Source organism: Parambassis ranga, chromosome 24 (genome assembly GCF_900634625.1).
Source record: "Parambassis ranga chromosome 24, fParRan2.1, whole genome shotgun sequence".
NCBI classification, from domain to species: Eukaryota; Metazoa; Chordata; class Actinopteri; family Ambassidae; genus Parambassis; species Parambassis ranga.
This window is the reverse complement of record NC_041043.1, coordinates 2658622-2673968: the sequence shown is the minus strand read 5'-3', so window position 1 is coordinate 2673968 and position 15347 is coordinate 2658622. Positions and strand designations below refer to the sequence as shown.

At 41.8% G+C, this 15347-nt stretch overlaps 1 protein-coding gene across 4 annotated transcripts; it reads right to left on the bottom strand.

Annotated features, from left to right (window-relative positions):
• Nucleotides 1–658: 658 nt before the first annotated feature.
• mia3 (MIA SH3 domain ER export factor 3) lies at nucleotides 659–15144 on the bottom strand. 4 transcript variants are annotated; one of them, XM_028397012.1, is made up of 28 exons: nucleotides 14961–15144; nucleotides 13446–13579; nucleotides 13273–13359; nucleotides 11188–13186; nucleotides 9848–10171; nucleotides 8940–9070; nucleotides 6992–7123; nucleotides 6786–6807; nucleotides 6610–6698; nucleotides 6454–6531; nucleotides 6262–6372; nucleotides 6108–6179; nucleotides 5922–6026; nucleotides 5693–5815; nucleotides 5502–5589; nucleotides 5339–5391; nucleotides 5161–5251; nucleotides 4941–5079; nucleotides 4564–4726; nucleotides 4450–4485; nucleotides 4285–4352; nucleotides 4000–4085; nucleotides 3672–3785; nucleotides 3274–3336; nucleotides 3140–3186; nucleotides 2961–3023; nucleotides 1806–2214; nucleotides 659–1424 (listed from the first exon to the last, which is right to left on the bottom strand). In XM_028397012.1, exons 1-28 carry the CDS (start codon nucleotides 15079–15081, stop codon nucleotides 1165–1167), a joined length of 5208 nt encoding a protein of 1735 aa, XP_028252813.1. In that variant the 5' UTR covers nucleotides 15082–15144; the 3' UTR covers nucleotides 659–1164. The 4 variants fall into 4 exon arrangements, with proteins under 4 accessions (XP_028252813.1, XP_028252810.1, XP_028252811.1 ...); XM_028397009.1 differs by lacking the exon at nucleotides 2961–3023 and having other exon boundaries at nucleotides 14961–15137; XM_028397010.1 differs by lacking the exon at nucleotides 3672–3785 and having other exon boundaries at nucleotides 14961–15137.
• Between the last annotated feature and the right edge of the window lie 203 nt (nucleotides 15145–15347).

Sequence of the window (15347 nt, the reverse complement as noted above, 5' to 3'; positions counted from 1 at the left end):
GGCAGCAGCAGTTTTTGTTTTAATCCAGTGTTACTTTAGATCAAATGTCTCATGTATGCAGGACCTAGCATTATTGGACAAAACTTGAGAAGGCCACTGCTTTTATTTTGAAATTTAGTTGATGTGTTTGTTCACTAAACCTCTATTGTAATTTTTGATTTTTAGATTTTATTTTTGTAATGTCACAAAGCATCAGGACAGTATTAACGAAGATACACTAACCGATTAAACACAGCAAGTGTGAAGCACTTTGACGTGGCAGCACTGAGGACTGTCGAGTGTCTCAGCTTTGTTGACGGATATGAGGGAGTAATATCAAACATTATAATGCTTTTAATTTCTAATAAACTACAAAGAAAGATGCAGTTTGTTGGACAGTTTCATTCAGAACACAGTGAACTCTGTACTCTGTAAGGCGTTTGCCGTTGCTATGGCTACAGTTCCGATTGCTAGGGGGGAGGTATATGTCTAAACATAAGCAGGATAATATGCAGCAAACTTGTCATTATACTGAATAATCTCTTTTAAGATGATACAGCCTGCAGCTCATCACAACCTGTAGATGTTGCTCACTAACAGCACAGATGTATGCCTTATTTTTTCTTCAAATAAAATCCTCCTGAAGTGTGTACAAAACATCCCCAGTTGATAACACCAACAGCTTTTACATTCTTTATTATTAAAAGTTCTACCAACATAGTAAAATAAGTTATACATCTGGCCATCAATCATTACACATTTGCTTTACAGTTCATACTAAAGCAAAGACAGCTTTGGAAAAATTAAGATGTTCCTGAAATGCTAGAAGCTAAACCTCTCTCCTGCCTCTCCTTTTTAAAATTGATTTCCACAGGAAATGACATTTAAAAATTTGCCCCTTAAAAATCATTGCTATATATATTTTTGAAAGTTCAACACAAATGAAAATGCTCTGGCATATAATGATGTGTTATTGCACAATAAGCAGTTTAGAAAAGTGGTAACCCTCTTAATCCATAATTTCAGACACATAGTTACTGATGATTATTTTTAATCTAAGGACCATGTTTTAATAAACATTGTGTTTTATTTTAGGACAGAAATATGAAAATAACCATGACCTATGTTGACTGTGGGATGTGACAGGTATGGGTGTCCTCTGCTGTAGCTGGTGGCATTTTTTTTTTAAGGCTTGACCATCCCTGGCTTTGCTGAGTCCTGATGGGCCTCCTGCTTCACATGCAGGTCCTGTCCGGGGCCGCTGTGAGCCCCTGCTGAGTTCTGGAGGGAATTGGGCACAGGGTTACCGTACGAGTCAGCAGGATGTGCAGGGTGGGGTGGGAGACCTGGAGGAAGGTCCATTGGTGGGCCACTGTGATCACGTGGACCTGGGAAGCGCATGTCAGGAGGGACGGGTGGAAATGGTCCCATGGGCCCACGCACACCTAAAGGGAAGAATAAGGACACGTTCCTGTCATTATTATCAATTAATTATTACAATAACATGCCTGTTTTCCAGTTTATGGAGGCTAATGTTAGCATTTAGATAAATGTTTGTCAACTGGCGACCTGCAGACAACTAATAAGTACAGAAAATGTGATGATATAGTGGATCTAGCATTTTTTCTTTCTTCCCCAAAAACAGCTGGTATAAAAGAAAATTAGTGAGCATCGACTTTCTGACCCATAATATGCGTGTTTGACTCATAAACCCAGTCGTCAGATTATTGTTAGAGAGCACGAGTAAGGCCTGACTCCCACCCTGAGCTGCCGGTTTTTCTGGCTGTTGCACTAAATAGCAGAACAGCACCAGGACTTATACATACCGAGTGGCGGAGGCATCGGTCCAAAGTGATGAGGAGGAGGACGGAAGTGTGGTGGTGGTGGACCCCGAGGATCCATGACATGTCCAGGGCCTGGCCTGGGGTGGAATGCGTGTCCATTGGAGGGCCGAGGTCCAAACTCTCCTCCCGTTGGTCCAGGCAGAGGCATGCCTGGGTGTCCGTTGGCCGATAGTGGAGGCCCATGCAATGGTGGAGGTATGTTTAAAGGAGGGGGGCCTGGTGGGAGGTGGTAAGGGCCAGGTCGTGGAGCTCTATAAGGTCCGGGTGGTGGGAGACGGCCATGGGGTCCAGGAGGAGACAGCGGGTCGTGAGGTCCAGAGCCGGGTGGAGGCCCTTGGACCATGGGGCCAGGTGAGTCCCTGATTGGTGATACCAAGAAGGATCCAGGTACCTTAAAAAGGAAACAGATGGTCAGAAAATAACAAGTGATGTGTTTTTATATATGCAGTCCAAATTTTCCAGAGAGTAAAATGTTTGTCATGCAGTAGAAGGATCCACAAACAAACAAGAAGTGCATTTAACCAGGAGTGAATCTAATGACCGTAACCACACACCATGATTATTTGGATGAAAAAAGATCCAGCCCTGTTCACACATACTTACCTCAGTCACACATACTTTGCAGCTTTGAAAAACCCAAATATTGCCAAGACACATTTTAGCTGAATCCAACTTATGCCGCTTCTGTCAGGGTACGTGTCCATAGGGGCTGTTTTGGAGTTGTGAGGAATTGCACCCTTCCACAAGCAGCAGGAATTATACTAGGTACACCATCCTCCAACACAGTCTGCTGGTTAGACTTATGGTTTGCGGTTTATGAGGTTTTGAATACACTTTTCACCTCCAATTAGCATAATTTAGTAGAGACCTCAACTTCTCAAAACACATCAGGATGGGACCAGACTGCACTGCATGTCTGCTCACATAAACGATGAATGGGAAGTGTGGGCCCTGTGGACACGTACCACATATCAGTGCTGTGAGGTGATACCACACATTAAAACGAAAAAGTCAGTCCAAGAAGGGCAAAAAAATGCCATAATTTTTCCCCTCATCCAGCTTTAGGGAAGGGGGGGGGTGGAGGAGTGCCTGCATACACCTTCACACCGAGCTCCTGGGCAGCTAATATATACTCACTGGCTCTGGACTCTCTGTGGAGGCCTCAGCCTGAGATTCTGCTTTTATCTGTGGATCTACTGCCTGTGTGTGTTTTAAAGCAAGGACATACACAGCGGAAATGAGGGTAGGAGCTGCTGATCTACAAAGGGAAGGGATCACATAAAATGAGTCCCAGCTGATTGTGAGGGTTAACTTACAGAGCCATCCAAGTTGGCTGGAGAAGAGCTACGGGGGCCCATCATGTCTGAAAGAGGACAGGAAGCATGGTGTTACAAGTTGGTAATGGATATCTTAATCACACTCTGAAATACAAAGACTACAAGAAACATACCCATCCCAGGAATGTGCTTGTTTTCTGGGTAACGGCCATGTGGGTCTGAGGGAGGCCGAGGACCTGAGGGAAGAAGAAGAATGATCAAATGCCTGCCACACATGAGAAACAAAGGAAGAGCCCTGTGCTCACAGTTAACAGGCCCATCGAGGGAATACATTTTGAGGGATAGAAGGTAATGCACAGAACAAAAAAAAATTTAAAATGGCTTCAACTAAAAGAAACAAAACAAATGCAGTTGCCAGGAAGACACGGGATTCAGTACAAACTAGGAGAAAATCAAAGAAAAGCTCAGAGAGAAACTCAGGGTTAGAGCTGAAAGGAAAAATAAAGTCAGGTGTGAAAGAGGTGAGAGAAGTATGAGGATGAGGAAGGTGAGGTAATCCACGCCAACTCACCATACGGGTCAATTCTTCGCCCAACTGGGGCAGAAGGAGGGCGCCTGGGACCCTCTATCATTAATGGCGGAGAGGGTGCACCCCCACTCACAGGAGAGGGCCCATAAGAATCACCTGTTATGATTAAACCACTCATTTAGCGAGAGAAAACATATAGCTGAAGAGATCCCGGTTTTAGGCTCTTAGATAAGGCATCTAACCCAGGTGGGTTTATTCATTGAACATGAATATGAGACAAAAAGAAACAGGATTAGAAAACAGCTTCTTCTGTAGCTCTGCGGAATGATCCAGCTGGAAAGAATACAGCTGCTGAGTTGTGTCTGCTAACCTTGGCGAGGGCCTGCAGGCTGACCGGAATTAGGCCTGAAGAGAGGAGCACGGCGTTCATTCAACTGGGATGTAAGAACAGCCAACCTGCGAACACAGACACATGAATATTTCAAATTATTTATTAATCCCCCATAAACAGAGAAAAACTACAAAGATACTGAGCTAACACTTGAGTTGTTAAATATTATGTGGTGTTATGTGTAGGAAATAATAATTCAGACAGTGGAGATAAAGTGCAATGAGAGCGATCCGATATATTTCACACTGTTCTGCCAACACTCACTTTTCACGAAGCTTTGATGATTCCAGCTTCTCCTGATTCAGTGCTCGCTCTGCGTTGCGAGCATTCACCTGAAGGTAACACGAGGACTCAGTACAAGAATCTTATTTTATTATGTAAACATTGCTTTTTCTTAGCCCATGATGAAATAAATGATATGAAACATACCCAGTTTGAATGCGTTTTGTTTTCCTGTTCTTTAATCTATCAAGGAAAAAAAAGACATTTAGTCCGTGATTTAGTCTGGTATTTTTTTGTGGGTGCATATTTAAAATGATATACCTGTTCTTTATACACTTCCTCTGTCTTCTTCATCTGCTCCTCCATTTCATTAATGCGTTGTCTTAAGACTTTAACCTGCTCCTCTGCTTCCAGAGCTTTTCCTCCCACCTCAGACAGCAGATTCTCTTTGCTGCGTCGCTCCAGTTCCTCCTTGGTTAATCTCCTATGCAGCCACAGAAACACACTTTTTTAGGCAGCACCAGCCAAGTCCTTGCACCCGGTTTCCAGTACAAAAGACACATGCTTTTATTCATGACTGTCTTTTGTTAGGACAGCTTATTCATCCCCCCTGAACGAAGGTCAAATTTACAATGATAAAATACTCACAGACATGCAGAAAAAAATTGTCTGTACTGCACGCTGCAGGCGTCACTTACTGCTGTAGAGCGTTTTCTTTTTGCTGGTACATTTCAACCATGATTTCATTTTTCTGCTGGAGGATCTTGAACTGGTTTTCAACATGGCCCTTCTCACTTTTTAGAGTTACTAGTGCATGTTCCAGCTCCTGGTGTTTTTCTGTCACACACACAATCAAGCAAATGAATAAGAAAGCTAAGACATTTTGTCTGAAAAAAGAGTAGTTTATTTACGACATACCTTCAAGTGACTTGCGAGACTTCTCTTCATTCAGTAGTTTTGTCATGAAGCGATCCCGCTCTTCTTCAACTACAGTGAGAGTGGTCTGGACCTGTTAGGAAGTAAAGTGATTAAATATTTTGGTAACCAAACAACCCTGGAAGGACCCTTATTGTTTGGAATAACTCAAAGATCTTACCCTGGAAACATCCATCATCTGTTTGATTCTGTTCCTTACAGCTGTCTTCTTGTCTGTAGATGACAGTAACACACCTTTAGACACTTTGTATAACAGCTGTAACAACAACGAATTTTATGAACTGAAGTTTTTTCCCCTACATTTGTGACATAGTTGGACTTACCAGGTGCTACTTCCCCATTGGCTAAAACTTTGGTTTCACCTTTTTGCACATCACAAGCATCCAAGTCTGCCAGAAGTTCAGACAGCACCTGCGGGAAGAAAGTTGTGTGTGGTTTATGATAATAAGTTGATACAAGCTGACAAAGAAGAGCTGTGGTTTCATTTAAGCTTGTGCATAAAGAAAACACTGACCTCCACGTTGTGATCTTTGAGCACCACGGAGTCCTCCAGCTCTTTCTGAGACTTCTGGTAGACTTTAATCTTTTCATTCAGCTCCTTGTGTTTGTCCTCCCAGTCTTTAATAGTGGACTTAAGCTGTAAGAATCAGAAGGGTCAGAGTGGGGTTCTCCCAGCTCTCTGATGAAATTATGACCAAACAAGACCCCTACAAGCAGGCTTTAGTGATCAACAAATTTCTTACCGTTTTATTCTGTTCCTTCAATGCGACATAGTCTTTCTCAAGAGATTTGTGCTGAATGTTTCGGGCATCTTCTCGGATCTTAGCCTCATCAAGGAGAACAGTAGTCTAAGGCAGAAACATAGATTATGACATACACTGAAACTTGCAATAACAAATACTAAAATATTATGCAACATATTTTTGTACCTTTGCAAGTGCTTCCTGAATTTTTTTCCGGCTGAGCTGCAGTTTCTCGTTTGACTTCTCTAATTTTTCAATCTGTTAAGAGAAAGTGTTTAGTGTCATGGACCCGAGAAGTCAGTTTAAATGATGACAGGAGTGTAAGAAAATAAATTCTCACCCTGGTTTCATTTTGGAGTGAGCTTGCCTGCTCTTCTTCAAGTAATTTTAAATATTTTTTCTTATCTTCAGCCATCTGTTCATTCAATGTTTCTGCCTCTAAAACTTTACTCTGTAAAAGATGAGAGAAGCAATGCATAAAAAACACAGTAAATACACGGCAAGAAGACTCAATTTCTAACTTACTGATTACCTCTAGGTCTTGGATCCTTTTTACTGTACTGCTCACAGATTCTTTTGACTGTTTTTGATTTTCTTTCAGTTTTTCAGTCTTAAAAAAAGAAAAACATAATTACAACTTCTTTCAAAGTAGCCGATATAGTTTTATAGCATTTATCTTGGAGCTCACCTGTTTCTGGAGTTCAGACATTTTGGCGAGAGCATCACTCTTCTCTTTTTTGAGCATCTGGATTTGCTCTGTGAGCCTTTTTTCATCCACTTTTTTTCCCCACAACACAAACCACAAAATGAGTACTGGGCTACACATAGATATGTTTAATCATGCACAAATAAGTTACAACTTACCAAGGTATTCTCTCTTCTTTACCTAAAAAAAATTACAAATATTTCAAATTTAGCCAAGGAAGAGATTTAGGTGTCTCAAATAATATCACATAACGTCCAGCGTAATGGCTTCAGTCAAAGCTTATTAAATGTAAACAGTTTTTTCTGCTGATCATCATGTTACATTATTTAAGCAGGGATAAGAGCAGCAATATCACAACACTTACTGCCAACACAGTCCTCCAGAAGAAGAGGGTGAAGGTCACTGCTCCAACCAAGGCCGTGATGACAACAGCTTGCCAAGGACAGCCAAACAACGTTTCACCTGGCTTCCACTCTTCTGGCAGTAATGCGATCATCTGGAGACAGAAAAACACAAAGCACATTGTTGAAGATGGTTGAATATGGTTGAATAAGTGATGCAAAAAGCAGCTGCATGGCTGTAAACCTAAAAAGTGTTGTAATGAGGCGATAAATGACACAGAAGAGAAGTAAATATTATATAAACTGCGGCTTTAAATCAACAAACCCGATGTTTACGTCAGACTAAGGTCCTGTGTATTCATTCACCCTCTGATCAACTACAAAGCTTCAGTGATGAGTGAGCTGTTAACACACTACAAAGAACATTAACATACAGTAACAATAAAACCTACTTCCTGACAACAGCACAGTTTTAATCTGCATTTTGACAGGCAATAATAACAACTGGGTGCTTCAGTAAACCTATCAGCGCATTCATCTGCAGCTAAAATCAAATACCTGCATTAGACTGGCTTCAGCAGTTCATTAATGCCCAAACATACTGAGCAGAGCTGTGTGTGTTGGTCCAACCACAGAGAAACCTTTGTACTTAGCGTGTGGCGGATCCGACTGGACCATGCACACAGTTCATTGTTTCTAATGAAAAACAGGTATTGTAGTTAAATTAACACAGCAGGCTCCCTGAAAGGATCAACACCTATTTTTAGCCTGTTACATTTTAAAAAAAAATCTATTGAAGTTAATGAACACCAAAGGTACATGAAAGCAGGTCTTCTGTCAACATTTTAAAAAAAGACTGACTTCATTAATTGCTGATGAAAATTACGATGAATAAATTGTTTAGTAACAAAGGTCTAAAGTAATGTCCAGCTGCCATATGCTCACTAACACGTCAGCAGGCCATGATGGGATAATTACCACCTGGCAGTCATTACTCCACTTACATGCTGCAGCTCCTTCAGGAAAAACATGTACATGTGATCCGGTTCCATTACAGGTCGGGACGGTGTATCACTCTCCATGCCAATGTTCAAAACGATAACGGAACTAGCCAAATGCTAGTTTGACAGATATTAGCTAGCCTGTTAGCACGTTAGCTATTCTTAAAGTGTACAGTTAAACCGACCCGGTTATCCTTTAGCATTAAAGTCTGTGTCAGGTCCGTGTCAGAAAAATGACGTCCCTACTAACCACTGACAGCGTTAAAACAGTCGAGACAGGTGGTACGCAGACCTGGCATCAACAAGCTGCTAACAGTAATTACAGATGAGCCGTCGAATCCCATTCACGACCGCTATCCAAAAAATTACCGACGTTAGCTGGTTCAAATCTGGATAACAATTCTTGATAAGAACGCGGCTAAAGCGCGACAATAGTCTCCCCGCAAAGAGTCTGAAATGCGTCGGTGTTTGGTGATAATTATCTGGCTTTACATGCCAAAATAAGGCCCGGGGGTTGTAGTAGTAGCCAGCTCAGCACCGGTTGTGTTGAACTTCAGCCTACACCGCGACAGTCAACACGGCAAGGGGAGGGTGGTGAGGCGTTCAGGGAAAATCGGAAATGTTTCAACACATACTGACACCACTGCAGGAGCGCCCACAATCAGCAAAACAAGGGAGTAAAGTGATGATTTTACTGTTCCTTGACACGCTACTAGTTCTAAAATTTGTTTAGGTGTCTTTGAACCACAGAACAGAGCAGGTTGGCTTTAACGTTTGTGAAATTTCCCAGCTTGGGATGAATAAAAAACTTCTACTCAAAGCAAACCTGCCAAGTGTAAGCAAAGCCTGATATTTACAGTTTTCTTGCAGAATGGCTATGAATCTGCTAGTGAGTGTGGTTATCACATCATAGATAAAAAGGTAGGATAATAAAAAAGGTAGGATATTATAACATAATTCTCAGACTTACCACAATGATCCACTCCACAGTTTTGTTCTTGATTATCGTCAGGATGCAGCCTGCGTAAACAATTCCAGTTGTAAATAATCCCACTTCTTCTTCATGTATTTCAGGCACTGGTTCCATGGATTCCATAGATCCTTATGGAAGAAACGTATTCGAAGAAGCGTATTAGTCATTTGTGTGATATGGATGGTAGAAGTTAGGTTAGACATTTTGGTGGGATTCAAGGTGAGGGCTTGGCAAAAACACTGGAAAGCAGCTCATGTTTCTGGGTGAAAAAAGCATGCTGAGGAAACAATATAACAAACCAGCAACCAAACTAATGAGAAAAGTTACTTGCATTTCCTGAAGAAAATGCAAGTTTGGTTGCCACAGCAAGTTTGTTTTTACCTCAAAAATCCCCTGCCATTTGAAGACGGAGCTGAAAGTAGCATCAGTCTGTCACCATGGTAACAGAAGAGGAGACCTCAAAAATCCCCTGCCATTTGAAGGCGGAGCTGAATTTCCAGATTCTGTATACAGGTTTTGAAGACCAAGATGTTGGAAGTATTTTAAGCTTCGAATGGTTTCTCTATCTTGTAATTTGTAGGAGGAGTAGCATTTTGCAGAAGACATGGAAAATGTTAAAATGTTTTATATCTTTAATATTATAATATTTGCAATTATTATTGATGGTTTCCGGGAATGTCCTGAATGAGCTGAATCTTTTGATGTTTGAATGGTTTGAACTGGCCCATGCATTCTGAAGATATGCTGAGCCAAAAAACGTACAGAATAATAATATATATAATATATAATGCTCGGCAACCAAACTAATAACGACGTAGAAGAACAAGAGTTTGGTTGCTGGGCAACCAAACTAATGACCATCATTACAAAAATGATGAATCAGTTGTGGTATTTATTTTACCCACCAGAGGGCGACTGCTCCACCTCAACACCAAGGCCCATATCTAGGGGACTTTCCAGGGTGGCTTGAGGGACCTTCGGCATCTCATCTGACACACTGAAGCTCGGCTGATTGTCTTTGTTTTTGTTGAAGTGTCCACCATCCTCCGCCACCGTGACATCCTCCTCCAAAACAGTCTGCTCCTGCTCCTTCCCTTCTTTAATCTCAGCTGGCATTTCTTCATAATCTGGTACTGCGAGGTTGTCATCTCGCTCAGGATAAGGATTGTTGTCAAATCTTTTTTCAACAACATGGGGCATTTGTTGCTCATTATTCAATTCATGTTCACCTACAATACAAACAGAAAATAAAAACACATGCACAAACAGGGATTAGTGAAGGAATTTATGTTTCCCCTGTTGAGGTATTTGTATGTTTCTGATTTCCACCTGGCACATTTGACCTCATGACAGCAGGTGTGGTCTGTTGCTTTGTAAGAAGACTGTTTGCTCGGCCCTGTCCCAGTCAACCATTTTGAATCTGGAACCAGTCAGTCCACTATTGAAAGAGATTATAGACAGGCCTGCCCACGTCAGACCAATCCCTATTCCAATACGCCTTATCTAGGCAGGTTTGATACAAACTGATCTTACAAGGGAACCCACCAAGAGTCAACTCCTGCCCTTTAGGTGTGCTTTTCCTATTGCACTGTTTTTCTGCCATGTTACAGTTCCACCAGAACACCTTCATCTGTACTAATACACTACTGGGTTACAGTGACAGCAGTTGTGTTTTAAATATTTTTCCCTGAATAGTTGTTGTTGATTTCTGCTTGAACAAATAAATGGAATTTGTGGAGATAGCCAATTGTAACAGAATTTACAGACCTGTGGAGTGCCAGATGCCACATGTCCGCTCAGGTGACGTGTTAACATCAGTCAATACACAACCACAACTACTGCAAAGTCACATGACGCAGGAGTGGCTGCAGACTTTTAGGGCGTATAAGGGCTTGTTTGTTGACACATTTGGGTACGGTAGATTGGACTGGACTAGCTGAGGAAAGAAATTGCTTTTCCATTTTAGTGACTAACAAGTTCTTTGTTTGCAGAGAAGTAGCATTCTATTGCACATCCTGCTGCCAGGTGTGAAGTACAATCCATTTTAGTTCAGTGAACACAACACCTGGCTTCAACTAGAAACAAGATACTGGACTAAACAGGGCCTGGAATGGTTCTGAAGGGTTGCATATCTGCTGTACCAAAGTATCAAATTGTGCACTTGCTTTGTGGATCAGCAGCTTATACAATCCCCAAACCTGCTCTCATCTGCACAATCAGATCAATATAAATTAATTTAACATACCTTGTTCAATATGTGATAGTTTTTCTGCTGCTAAAGGCGCACTATCACTGGCTGTTGAGTACTTCTGTCGTAGGCTGAAAGCAAGTTCCTGAAAGCTATCCAGTATTTCAGTTTCTTCATCAAATCCTGTGTCCACATGGTGCTCTAAGTTGTGCTTTGTGTCCCGGCTGTCAAGCAATTTCTCAACCTCGTCCAGGATGGCGTTCTCAGAGGCCTCCAGGATGCCCTCCAGTGCGCTTTCGATGTCCTGTGTGGTGCCTGTGTGCAACACACGGGTTGCCTGCAGCTCTGTGTCAAGATCAGAAAACATGGCCTCCACTCTGTAGAGGTTTTGTAGACCCAGAAGCTTTTGGACTCGCTCCATGTCTTCCTCTGTGAAGTGGTCTCTTAGCAGAGTCAGTCTCATTACATCATCGCTGTATTTTGGTTCTGGTGCTGACACAGAGGGCTGAGGTGGTTCAGGAGTGACATCATCTGTGTTTGATTGTGAGAAAGAAAGTGCATTTTCATCTTCAAGTAGTTCTTCCTCCATCTCATCCGGCCTCTGCTCCGTATGTCGTTTCTCTTGAATCTTTGGTTGCCCCGCTGATAATCCTACTCGACTACCATTACTGTCTAAATCTGTCATTAAATGGTCATGTACCTGATTTACGAGATTTTTGTCATCGATGACATCTGAGTCATTAAAGTGGCTCTCTTCTGTGGATGTTTCCTCATCTTGTATGCCTTCAGATACAGCTACTCCTTGATCAGTTTCTATAAATGCATGGTCCTTCTCTGTTACAACAGTACTGTCCTGTGTAGGTACTTTATCTTCATTGGCCTGTGGAACCATTAATGCCTCCTCCTTTTCTTTGCCCTCAGTGGGTTCGCGTGTTGTTGTTGCCTCAGGATCATCCAGTGATGTTACACTCTCATTTGTTTGTTGGGGTATCAACTCATCATTTAGTTCTAATGCTTCATCATGTCCGACAACTTCTTCAACACTATCGCCCTCAAACAAAAGCTGATGAGAGTCACTAGTGGTTGCTTTAATATCTGACAGTACTTCTTTAGCACTAGAGGGCTCTATGTTCTCTAGATCTTTTGGGGAGTCCACTAAAAGTGGTTCCTCCTTTGCATCGTCAAATATTTGTGGTATTTTTGCAGCAGCTTCTTCTTCTTCCTGATCCTCATCATCCTCATCTTCTTCTGAATTCACATCTTGTGCTGTGACCTCTCCCCCTGTGACGACTGAAAATACAGCATCTCCAAGTGATGTCCAAACGTTTTTCTCCTCTGCCGTCTTTGGTTTTCCTGTTAGAGTTTCTGGAGTTTCATGGGTGCCAGTTGTTGGAGTGTTTGTGGTTTGTTCAAATGACAGCAGTGGAGTTTCATCAGGAGTTCCTTCTTCAATATCAATGTCACCTTCAGGGTGGTATTCAGCCTCTTCATCATCCTCCTCTTCATATGGGGTAATGCTCTTGGTGATTGCATCATCAGTGGTCACAGCATCAAAAGTAGTTCCAAGGGTAGTTTGCAACTTGGGGATTAGCATGCCTTCAGAAACTGAGGGCACTGGTTCTGTTTCAGGCGTTGGGGGTGCATTTTTGGTTTCAGTCCTTTCAGACACACTTTCAAGAACAAGCTCTGGCACAGGCTTTTCTTCAACTACTTCTGTTGCACTTTCAGTGGCATCAGGCACAGCTGCAGTGTTGAATTCTTCTACTTTTGGCAAAGGAGATTCAGTTGATGTATCTACCTCAGGTATAGAGGCACTTTCATCATCAGGGACTTCATGAAGATCCTCTGAGTGCTCATGATGCTCAGTTTGTTTTTCACTGTCAGTCCCTTGTTTTTCTGGTGGCTGTGTTTCCTGCTGTGTGCCCTCAGCCACATGGATTTGGTCAGACGTTTCCTTATTTTCATCATTCGCCACAAACGACAGGCCTAATAGCAGGTCTACGTCATAATTGTCAAATTTGTCAAATCCATTCTCAAAGCAGACAAAATCTGTTTCCTAAGAAAAAGACACAAAAATAAAGTTACAAAAATGTGTGTTAAGAGCTCTTAAGGTCATTCTGTAGCTGCATCACATTTACATACCTCTGCTGGAATTTCAAGCTCTTTGTCAGTATAAAGGTGGTTTACTGAAAGAAGGTCTTTTGGGAAATAGCCAAAGTGACTCCCAACCTGTTACACATACAGCATGTTAGGGACATAAACTCCATACTGTCATATCCAGTACTGGTATGAAATATTGATTACAATGTACTCACACTTCCAGCCCATAAGTCACCTCTTCTTCCTGACAGTTTATAGTATACATAGATAGTTTCAGATTTCTTAAAAGAAAGGAACCGACAATCAGGTCCTGAGAAATCTTTCACAGCTTTTCCTCGACACAGAAGCACTGAAAATATAAGAAAAGGAGAAATGTTATTTTTCTATTTCTATTGTAAGAATATCTGATGTGCCACCTAATTCCAGGCAACACTGAGTCTCTACTGTTGTGACATTTAAAAAATATGGTTAATAGAGCAATGTTAAAAGAAAGAATTTTGGATCTTCTTTGCATGACTCATCCCAAGCAACCTTAAAAAATGTTTCTGACACTTTAAGAAACCTTCAAACCACAAACATACTTCTTCTTGCCTATCCTCAGAAATCATTTTTGATGCATTTGCACACCCTCATGTCAGAGCATAAGGCAGAATTTACTCTTGCACTTGAATGTAAGTAATCCCTGTGCTGTATTGTGAGCATTTGTACATTTCAGCAGTAGGATCTTTATGCTATGTCACACTATGTTTATTAACTTCTTCAACTTCCGGCAATAACGTAGAGGAAGAAGATAAGCTTTAGCTATTTATCAGCATTTTGGAACACTCAGTCTAATGAAGTAACTGATCAGTGATGTTCTTCTGATAGGCAGCTAGAGCACTGCCTTTATCCATAAGTCAACAAAGGAATAAAACTAATGCAGCAACAAGGGTATAATTTGTATATCCTACCAAAGTTAATTTATAATAGAGAGGTAAATGTTTACCTTTAATAAAAATGAGGCAGTGTAACTGATCTATTTCACTCTCACTTACTTTACTGTTTATGACTTAAAACAAGTTTTCACTGTTGATAAGCCGCCCATAAAGTGATTTCTTATCATCTACAGCAGACTTTTAGGTAGTAGTAAAGGCTTAGTTTAAGGTAAATGCCTTCTATATAACAAACAGTAGTGCCATCAAACTTGACTTGTGTTTGCTTTACAAATCTAGCAATGCAAAGTGGAATGCAGTGTTTGTGACTTAATTGTGTGCAAAGTGTACACTTTGCTAAGCTAGTAGCTCTATGCGGTGAACGTTTGTTTTATGCCAATATGTTAAAATATTCAACAGTTAAGCTAAGAAGGTTAAACAATAGAGCAAGCACAGCTTTAAGTGATGTTTGTCCAAGGACGACATTATTATTAGCAACAAGCCGGCCGGTTGCTAATTAGCTGCTAGCATTAGCGTCCACAGTCCACCGAGAAAAGCAGGCCGGGGCTGCCAGGCAACCGGCCAATACTGACTGCGTCGGAACCAACAAGCTAATGAGCACTGTTAACACTAGCTCGACCTGTTGTCACTAAGCATCACAGTTAACCAGCATCATAACAACTGCTGGAGGCAGCCAAGGTCGCACATATCGACTGGCAACAGGTCAGAGATAAGGCTCGCTTTATGGCTAGCCGTAGTAAAGGGATGAGGGGGGAGGACGCATCCCTCAATCTCCCCACAATAATAGTAGTCACTTACTGCTGCACTCCTCGTCCGCACATCTTTTAAAGTCGGAGAACCTTCTTTCCAAGACTGCAGTGCAAATAAAGTTACACAAAAGTAATAGAAAGCCTTGTCGGTAGATGTGTTTTGCTGCCATGCTGGCAGTTTTGTTGACTGGCTTGACGCCGCCGCCGCTGGAGCATGAGCACTGGAGCTGCAGGAGCCGACACGTCAGCAGATCAGATCCGGCTGGGTGTAGGCACAGATAGCTTTTTACACAGGATGTACGGCGAGATCTGCTGCTTCAGGTCACACAGCATGTGGGAAGCAGTCCAGTAGATGTGGAGATAAGGAAAACCTGACATCAAGCATGTGCAGGTCTTACCATTTTGAATTTTCACTTGCATAACACGATATGTAACG